Source organism: Cotesia glomerata, linkage group LG2 (assembly GCF_020080835.1).
Source record: "Cotesia glomerata isolate CgM1 linkage group LG2, MPM_Cglom_v2.3, whole genome shotgun sequence".
Classification (NCBI taxonomy): domain Eukaryota; kingdom Metazoa; phylum Arthropoda; class Insecta; order Hymenoptera; family Braconidae; genus Cotesia; species Cotesia glomerata.
Window position 1 is genome coordinate 6,289,152 of NC_058159.1, and position 10,415 is coordinate 6,299,566.

At 30.5% G+C, this 10,415-nt stretch overlaps 1 protein-coding gene across 1 annotated transcript; it reads right to left on the reverse strand.

Moving 5' to 3' along the window:
* Positions 1–2,691: 2,691 nt before the first annotated feature.
* Positions 2,692–4,498, reverse strand: LOC123259132. Its single transcript, XM_044719402.1, has 2 exons — positions 4,366–4,498; positions 2,692–3,586 (listed from the first exon to the last, which is right to left on the reverse strand). Exons 1-2 carry the CDS (start codon positions 4,384–4,386, stop codon positions 2,726–2,728), a joined length of 882 nt encoding a protein of 293 aa, XP_044575337.1. The 5' UTR covers positions 4,387–4,498; the 3' UTR covers positions 2,692–2,725.
* Between the last annotated feature and the right edge of the window lie 5,917 nt (positions 4,499–10,415).

Sequence of the window (10,415 nt, forward strand, 5' to 3'; positions counted from 1 at the left end):
ATTTTATAAATATTTCATATATTGTTAATTAAAAAAAAAATAGATCATATAATTACATGAAAAAATTAATTTAAACTCGGCAGTTAAAAAAAATGCTTTTCTAACCAAAGTTTTTAAGAAAATAGACGCTCGTAAGTTGATTTGATGAACTGGTGCTAACTTTATTTTTTTTTAATAATTAATATTTAATATTTTGAACTGAATGTGATTTTTTTCAATTTTTTAATTAATTAGAATTTAATAAAAATTTATTTGATCGTCATTCTTATTACAGATAATTTAATATATTTAAAAATAATTTAGGGTGTCAATATTTAGACCCCCGTCAATAATTGGGGCTTTTACCTTATATATATTATAGGAATCATGCCGATATTATAGTTATAATTATAGGTATCGTTCCTATAATTATAGGAACTATTCCCATAATTATAGTAACATTTCCCAAAAATGATGGGTACAATTCCCATAATTTAAGTGATCGCTCCTAAAATGGTATAGGGGAAGGACGGGCAAAACGGATATGTTAATTTGAAAATGAAATAACAAATATATATTGCAATCATATCCATTCTTAACTTTGGCTAATAATTTTTTGGGTAATTGAAGTTTATAATTAAAGTAAAATAAAAATAATAACAAAGAAATTCTTCTTCGAAATTAAAAAAAAAAAAAGTCAACATTATCCGTTTTGCCCTACCAGGGCGGGCAAAATGAATACTCAGGTCGCGTAAAACGAATACTGATTGGAAAATACATTTCAATCAAAACAATCGTCGCAAAAATATCAACCGCGTCCTGAATATGAAGAAAAAAAATCAAATCTGCATCGTCCTTAACAACATTAAACTAAGTATTGTATACTTACGATTTAAAATTTTATTTTTTTTCCTAAATTTCAATATTTATAAAAAAAAATTCCCACAAGTATGCAAAACCAATGCTTTATCGATAACGGTAAGTGTAGTTACTTAATAGATTGATAGATTGCTGTCTAAAATGTTTCTATCGACCGACCAGCGATTTAAAACGATTATTCATTTTACCCGCCCTCTCCGTCTTGCCCGTCCGTCCCCTAGGAAAATATTTCATTAAAATTATAGGAATGATTTCCACATTTTTCCCTCCGTGTAGACAACTCTCGTGACCATCCCTTGGAGCCAGAAAACTATATTAAGCATGTTGACCTCCAAAAGACAACAGACTCAGCGTCATCGAACAAATAAATTACCGAGGTTTGTTTAAAAAAAGTAAAACAACTATGCAATGTCAGTGACTATTAAATAAATGCACCCGCATGCATTACCAATAACAATAACAAATATCTTCCGGATACTTATATGTCGATGTCCGCGACTGGTTTGTGTCCACCAGAAGACCCTGGAAACCCAACAAGGGCATCAGCTGCATTTAAACGACTCAGTATAAGGCAACCGATGAAATCATTATCAATTATCATCATCATCATCATCCAGTGAATGCTCATACCCAGGAGATTAATGACACGGCCAGATAAATTCGTCACTTGCTACTCCACTAAATAATTCTATCCATTAAAAATAAAAACCTTGAACGGTCCCGTTAAAGACTCTCGGTTTTATCCGAGAGTCAACTTGACTTTGAATCACTTAATCGTTTGATATTTGATCTTGATGAACTGTAGGTTGTTCGAAGGATGTAGATTAATATGTGAGTATGTGAGCCGAACACACATGCATGTTAGATAAGGTAGAGTGCAGACTCGCTTACCACGGAATTAAATGAGGCAAAGCAGGTATTCTAATTGTTTTCATGGGGCCGTGGACTCTGGCTATGGACTCCGGGTCATGAGTATTCAAGGAATCTTTATCTTGTTCGGAACTTTACCTCTTACCTCTCGGCTTTCATGCTCTGCATGTATGCATGTACGTGAATACAGTCGATGTGAAAGAATTACTGGTGTTAAAGTTAAAGTTTAAGTCACTGAGCGAACTGCGGGTCGCGGGGCCGAGAGGGTTAAGGGGTAATGGTTCGGTCAATCAGGGTCCGTCACAGAGGGTGCTTCGATTAAGCGGCTACGAGCTAGTAATATGGGAACTTCACGCAACAAGGAGCCCAGCCCATCCTTGTAATGCTTTAAAAAAGTAATTCCGGCAATTTAATAGCTTTGAATGGAATTGTGAGTAATTCACGGGACGTTATTACTCGCGGTTTCGAGCAGACCGAGAAATTGTTTAGACTATTCGCTGTCAGGATATAGCTCTTTGCATGCATTATAGGCCCTCAAAATCTATTTTTTTTCTACCTAAAAAATTAATTTATTTTTTATCACTATATCTAATATTTTCGCCGTAATTTCTTAATTAAGGTTCACAATGAATGATTAAAAATTGAACTAATAATAAAAATCCTAATCTCTAAATTGCGGCTTCTTTAATGGTCTTATGAAAATATTATCAGAGATATTTTTTTTTATAAAATTAAATTTTGAACAGCTTTTATTCAAAAAAATTTATTATATGACCAATATTTTCGCCGTAATATCAAAAATTTGACACCATTAATTAATAAAAGTTATTTTTAAATTGAGGCAAAAATCATGGCCATATTAATTACCAAAATTAATTACATTTTTATTATAATCATTTTCATTAAAGTAGACTTTATAACAAGCAATAAGAAAACTTAACTTTGTTTAAATTTCTTCTTCGAGTTACACTTTATCAAAATTTTGACTTCGAATAAATTAAATAGGAACATGTTTATTACAAGCATCTCGTAACGGTCCTGAGAATTTCATGAAGCAGTGGTAGGTAATACCATTCCTAGTGACAGTATCTGCTAAAACTTTAATGTATCCATTGGCGTATTTGCGTTTGACAATATGATGAACAATTTTGCTATATTTAGTCGTAATGATAACAAACTCTTCAACAGTTGTAGTTCCATCTTTGTTCTTGGTGACGTCCGTCTTGTAAACAGTGGTCTTCTTATCATGTTCAACTGTAATATGAGGATCCATAGTCGAGGAACAATATTTGTTATTTGTTACACCAGTCTGGTTGACGGTAGTCGTGTTGTCGTCGGTGACGGTGATGACACTCTCAACAGTGGCGGTACCATCCTTATTTTGAATAAGGTGAGTCTGGTCATCAGTTGTCCTGTTTTTGGATTTATTAATCTTAGTTTCTTTATCAGTGATCCCACCATCTGCATTCAGAATTTTTTCTGTCTTGGTAACGTCAGTCTGGTTCGTATCTACTGTCTTAACGTTTCCTTCGATGATAGTGCTGCCATCCTTATTCTTGACTAATTTTGTCTGGTTTGAAACGCTCTCATTAGAGAAAGTATCTCCTGCGATTTTATTTATATGGGCGCCATTCTTATCTTTGGTAACCTTAGTGTCATTGAAGACATCACTATTATTACTCGAGAAATTGTTTTTGGCAACACTAAGCAATCCGTTTTTGTTGGCAATTGTGTGATTTTCCGCATGCGAACCATTATTTGATGCACGTTTGTCCTTCGAACTATGATCTTTTTCTTGATAGTCCGCGAGAGTTGTGCAAATTACTATGACTACCACTATTAGATAATGGATGGTGAACTGTAAACATTTTTTATGGAAGAGTTTTTTTAAAAAAGTTTGGTAAATTCAAAAGCGCACGCCTCATAATGCTTATTTAATTTTTTTGGAAGTTATCGTGATTACATACAAAAAATGACATGTAAAAATTTTTCAAAGCAACAACATAAAATAATTTTTTATAAAATAGAAGATGAATTAGAATGTTTCCTTCATTTATGTCTACTCATACTATTTTACAAGTGCAATAAGGTTGTAGTTGAGACATTTTAAAACCAAAAAAAGGCTTACATTATGAACCCGCACGGAAAAAGTATATATCCTGGAATATATTCTGCAATATATTCCAAAATATATCCGAGAATATATTCTGAATATATTCCGAATATAACCCGTTTTGCCCAAGGAATATATTCCGGAATATATGGGCATGCACTCACTTGTATTCCGTTTTACTCAAAATTTTTCTCTGGTCTATAGTCTGGTCCATCGTATATATGCTGAATATATTCAGGTATACTTTTGAAATATATTCCTTGGGCAAAACGGGCTATATCCGGAATATATTTAGAATATATTCTCGGATATATTCTAGAATATATTTCAGAATATATTCCAGAATATATACTTTTTTCGTGGGGGAAGCGTGCAATTTAAAATGATAATTTTATAGAAATCCCGTTGATAAATTTTCTGCTATTAGACAAATTAGAAAATTTTTTTATTGAGTTTAATTTTGTTACTAATTTTAACAAGCATAATCTTTTAAATTAAATTCAAACAGTAATTATTATATTTACCGTAAGTACTGGTTTTGCCATGATGAATTGAAAATTGTGTACACAAATATATAAAATTCAAATTGACGAAGAATAATTGACAGCAAGGCTCACGAATTAATTTTCACAGAAAGATAGAACACTGGATTGTGAAGTTTCACCGTCGGTTTTATATACGATTCCTTATCAATGATTTTTTCTTAAGCTTGAATAATTAGGTCAATTAGAAAAGTCTTTTAAACTTGAAAAATTTTATTTATTTAATATTGGTGGATCTTATTTATTGGTAATAAAACTCAGCTGAATAAAATTTTTAATATTTGTGAAAAATTTATCATTTATTTTGTCATATTTTACCAATATTTGATGAAATGAAAATTTACTTTTACACTGAATGATTCTGAATAAAGATATTTTTCCAATTATTAAGAATTGTAAAAGCATGTTTACTTTTAAATTATGATTCCATCGTGTCTTATTTATTCATTTATTTATCAATTCGATTATTCCAAGTAATTTTATTTCAGGGTCAGACAAGTCGCAGTTGTTTATTTTTTGATCGACTGTATAATCTGTTTAAATGGATGTACATGTGTGTGTGTAAATGAAAAATTTTAATTTCTTCGATTAAAGAAAATTCTGTAACCAGAATAAAAGGGAAAAAAATACTATAATAATCATAGCTTGCATATAGAAGCTTTTTTTAATTAATTATCAAGCTTCAATTAACCAATTTAAAACTTAAAAATTCTACCATCATTTCAGATAATTCAAACTAATTTTATAATTGTAGACAATATTATCAAACTTTCTCGTGCTACCAAACTTTAGATCCATGTCTGAAGTTTTCTCTAAAACTCCGAAACATATTAATATTGAAATCATAAACAAGATACTCATCATTGTCGAGTTAATTTACTGAAATTTGGCAGTATAATAGCTGAGAGTTGCTCGACATATTAAACAATATTAAACATTATATGTTCAACGAAATGAATATTCAGAAGTTCCCAAGCTAGATTTAAACTTCATGTTAGTAATGTATTTAAAAGAGCTCTCAAGTAACTAGCGAGTCAAGTATTTATTACTTTTTTGTTTTGTTATGCATGTACTTTGTATATCGATTGGGCAGTGCAAAAACTGAGCTAACAGCTAGTAGACGAGTTCAAAGGTCTGTAAATCATATTTTATGCTGTAATATCCACTCAATTTTTCTTATAGTCGTTCATATTTAAAAGACCACCCGTTGAATTATTAATTAGAGTAATATGCTGATAAAGAAATTAATTTTATTCAAGAGAGAAATTCTTTAACCAAAAAAAAACACTTTTGAAAAATTTAATCATTTGGAATCAAAGAAAAGATTATTAAATTGAGTAGGATTTATTGATAAATTGTAGAAAAAAACAAAAATTCAATTTTTAAATGAATAAAATATTTAGATTAGCTAAAATTTTAAGATCTAATATTTCCTATTGAGTTTTGAGCTAACGTATAAAATTCATTGGCTGATTAAAAAGTCAAAAATGAAAATAAAAAAGAAAAATCATTCTCACTAGTATTTGCCCCGTTAATTTATTCACGAGATAATTGTGAACTTGGCGTGTTTTAGCTGTAGATAAAATCAATTTCTGACAGAAGTGCGCACGTCAGTTGAATTATTTATAAGGAGTTTCAGGAGTCTTTATCAACTTAAATGAATGAAGTGAAAAAAACAACTGTAAGCCGATATTAATATTGCAAATAGTAGATAAAAGTTTCCAAGCGTAGAACGTTGTATCGTTGTGTGTCGTAGCAAGCCCAGTGAAACAATCAACGATAACGCAAGGTTGTCAACCGACCCTCGTCGTTTTTTACAACATCAAGTCTGACGTGTGTCCATGAACCGTATTTACTTCCAGCTACTTTCTCAACACGTTCTTTGGGATCTGCTCAAAAACTACATTTTAATATTTAACTTTCTTATTTTAATATTTCAATAAATATTAAACCAACCACAAACTTATCGTCAATCCGATCATTAATGATGATAAATAAAATAAGGGAAAATTTTTCGGAACTAAGTTAGCCTTTGACTTTTGTTTTTATAAATCTCGTATTGTAGCAGCTCGTATATGTTAAACACACCGATCTTTTCAATGTCCAGCACAAGGAATGGCGTATAAATGAAAATATAAAATTTAGTAGAGCGGTAGTTTTTAGTTCATTGCTCGAAGCTGTTTACTCACGGTTTACTCAGCTCATGTAAACATATAAATCGTTAAATTCAGTGATATTACTGAGCATAACATAAAGTAATAATAACTTTTAGGCACTTATGGATCGTGTATACATAGGTTTATATTATACACAACCCAACTATCGTTTCACTGAATTTAGTTTATTATTTTACGACATATCGTATACACATTATTTCGCATTACATGGGTTATTTGCTGAGGTATTCTTTTTATTTTATTACTTTTTGAACGTTAAATTTTTTTCTATAAAATAACATTCAATGTGTTTTTATAAAATTCCGATAATTGTTACAAAATATTTCCAATATAAATATTTTATATATAAATTTTATATAAATATTTTCAATCTAAACACGTGAAAAAAAATTAGGAAAACGATTGACCCTAAAGGCCATCCCTGCAACTTCCCACTCATTTCATATTTAAGCGCACAAAACTGCATTTATTACGTTTTTGAGCTCTTCGAGTTCAAAAATATAATTTTCGTGTCATTTTGAGCTCTCCGAGCTCAAAAATCTGCTAGAAGTTGAATAAAACACTATTTTTCGAATTTTTAAACACCAATAACTTTTGAATGAATAAACCGGTTTTTACGTGGTTGATGGCATTCAACGCATTTTTTAAAGTCTCATAAAGAACTTTTAAGTTTAAATTAATCGAATAAGGAATTTCAAAACAATTCCCAAAAAAGGATTTTTTCAATTTTTTTCGTTGACGATAACTCACGAACGAATTGACCGATTTCGACCGAGCTAGCGGCAATCGACGTATTTTTTTTATGTTAAGAGCTGAATAGTTTTTGGAATCAATCGGTTGAGCTATTTGAAAGTTATTCCAAAAAAACCACATTTGAAAAAATTTTTTTTTGCAGTTTTTTTGAGATTTCTCAAAATCTACCGGTTCGAATCGGTCCAAATTATGGTCAAAATCTAAGAACCCTTTCGAATGGTACCAACCGCGATGAAATCGGTCGAGCCGTTCAAAAGTTATAAGAGGTTTACATACGACCGTACACACACACACACACACACACACACACACACACACACACACACACACACACACACACACACACACACACACACACACACACATACACACACATACATACAGACGTACGGACATCATCGCGGAAACATCTGTTGAAAACTCGATTTTCGAAAAACGGGATGAAACGAATAACTTCCTGATTTTTGAAAATTTTCAATTTTCTTAGCGGGAAGTTAAAAATTTATATGTGGCCAGAATAGTAATTTATATCATATGGCCGCAAAGTGGCGATTTTTTGACAACGATCATGTTGCGATATGAGCTTAAGGTTCGACGGAAATTTACGCTCGTTTTCGTACATTCGCGTCACAAACTTCAAAGCGAATATCGTAAAATCATTATTGCTTCGTAATTTAAACTTTCGAGGGATAGGTGCCAAATAATTACGTCTACATTTTATTAAATTTGGCATTGTTGTTATTTTATTAACATTAAGTTCTCTTCGCAATGAACTGTCAACAGAGAAATAATCAGCGTCACTAAATAGTAAGTAAAAATAAAACTTACTGTAAATCTGCGGTCAGTGCACTAGAATTTGATTTATTTCGTTCTTAATTTCATCCGATTGTACAAGGACAGTACGGAAAAAAAGGGGGGAGCAAACTTTGCGGCCTAGGGCAGGGAAAAAAGGCAGTATGGTAGAGTCTCTAGAAATGAGTATCTTTTCGGACGCCACCTAGCGCTCGAAAATTAAACTTTCGAAGCAAGTATGACAAAAAATAATGATCAAGTGGCAAGTTTTGATAATTTTTTATATTGATTTATAAAATGCTCTATATCTCTCAAATTATGTTTTTTAGGACCTTAATATTTTTTTTTTTTGTAGAAGATTGAAAAAACAAATCCTAAATTTACTATGTTAGATAAAAATAAAGGTCATATTTTCAGGGAATTTTTTTTTCAGCATATACGGACATAAAGTTTTCATATATGGTTCTATCAACAAATTTTTTCACGGAAAAAATTCAATTTTCTTAAAAAATAGCAAAAAAAAATTTTTTTTTGTCTGCATTCAATTAAGTTACATATTTTTCTATGCATTGAAAGCGGTAAACTGTGGAAAATGCTGATAAGGGTTGAGATAAAGGTATAAAATATAATTCAGATAGTAAACGTAGTATGCGGAAGTATATTAAAGTATTGGGTGTATTATATGAATATATATAGATATATTGTAAAATAAGTTTCAAGATTGATGTTCAAAGGTAGGATTTATTTATCAGCTTTTTCCGTAGCAGAGAAGACCCGATGTATTTCCATTGAGTAGAGGCTCTTTTGCGTATTTCAAGTTTTTAAAATTCCCAGAGAGCAAGCACGATAATAAACTTGTTTTCATTCCATACGAGAGCCCCTATTTTTCGTTGACTGAATAGCTTCTTAGCGAAACTCGACTCATGCGGATGTTATAACAGATACAAGGGTGGAAAAGAAATTACGAGTATAGCGAGTATTATACACAGTATAGCACAAGGGAGTAGAAATAGAGTGAATGTAGAGATAGAAAGTATTGTGCTCTTGCTTTACTTGGATCTATAGATCGCCAAAAATGTATATAGTTTAGTAGCCCTGTCCTCTACATGGTCCTCTCCCTTAACTTGCATTCCACGGATAGTAAATATACAGTATAGAATGTAACAACGCAAACAAAAAAATTGACAAGCATAGATTTTTCCAAATGTGAAATAGACAGCAAGAATAAATGAGAGCAATAATGAAAAAATGTCGTGCTGTGAAATGAGATGAGAGGACTGTGAAAAATTGCTGGTTTATTATTTATTGGGTTGTGCGATACCAATACAAGACGAAATTTAATTAAATCTGACAGTAAAAATAAATTTGTAATTTCGGGAATTTAACCAGTAATTTAATATATCATTAAATGCGGAAAATTAATTTCACTCGACAGAGAATTTAACTAATGATCAAATAATTATTTTATTGATTTAAATTTTGTCGGTTAAATTATTTACATCCGAATTTAATAGATATTTTACTGGACTCGGATATCTATATGAGTTTGCATAATAAATGAAGCTTTGTGTAATTGAAAATTATTCATATTTATTACATAATTGAAATTGAACGCTCGGTAACGAAATTAATTTAATTTTATGACATATTTTTAAAATTAATCATTTAGTGGTGAAGGTTTTAATGAGATATTTTATTTATTTTATAGACTAATATAATGTATACATTATATTAGTCTACAGATTATCTATAGATTAATTACTATATAATATTCAAAAATATGGTATCAATATTTATGTTTTTCACGCAGAAATTTTTTATCATGAATATTAATAAAAATTTCAAGAAATTTTAAATTAATTTTAAGTATGTTGACTATTTTTTTAATTTTCGAAAATTTATCAGAATTATTAATGTCAATAATTATTCAAAAATTCAAATATATATTGTATTATTAATCCAAACATTTTTTCAGACTTATCGTAACATATCTAAAATCCATAATTTGATAAAAAATTTGTTATTCTTTCCCGATAAATTTAAAAAGCTTCAGAAAACTAAAAAATTATGAATAAAAAGCATTGAAATGAAAGCAAGAGCTTAATATTTATTGTTATATGATTTGCTGGCTCGGCAAAAAAAAAAAAGGTCGAACATTATTTTCCCAGACGACACGGAGCGCGTCTGAAATACTGAAATAATGTCGTTGACCGCCATTGACAGTTATTGCAAACAATTTGTTTAGTTTATATCGACGAGCTCACTCTACAGCCCCAACTCTCTCTTATCTTCCTTCAGAATTTTTCTCCA

What these genes read in the sequence shown, in the direction of transcription:
- LOC123259132 (XM_044719402.1), bottom strand. Translation starts at nt 4,386, where the DNA reads ATGGCAAAACCAGTACTTACG. An exon ending in TGGCAAAACCAGTACTTACG is followed by an intron (nt 3,587 to 4,365) that starts GTAAATATAATA and finishes AAATGTTTACAG; the next exon opens with TTCACCATCCATTATCTAAT.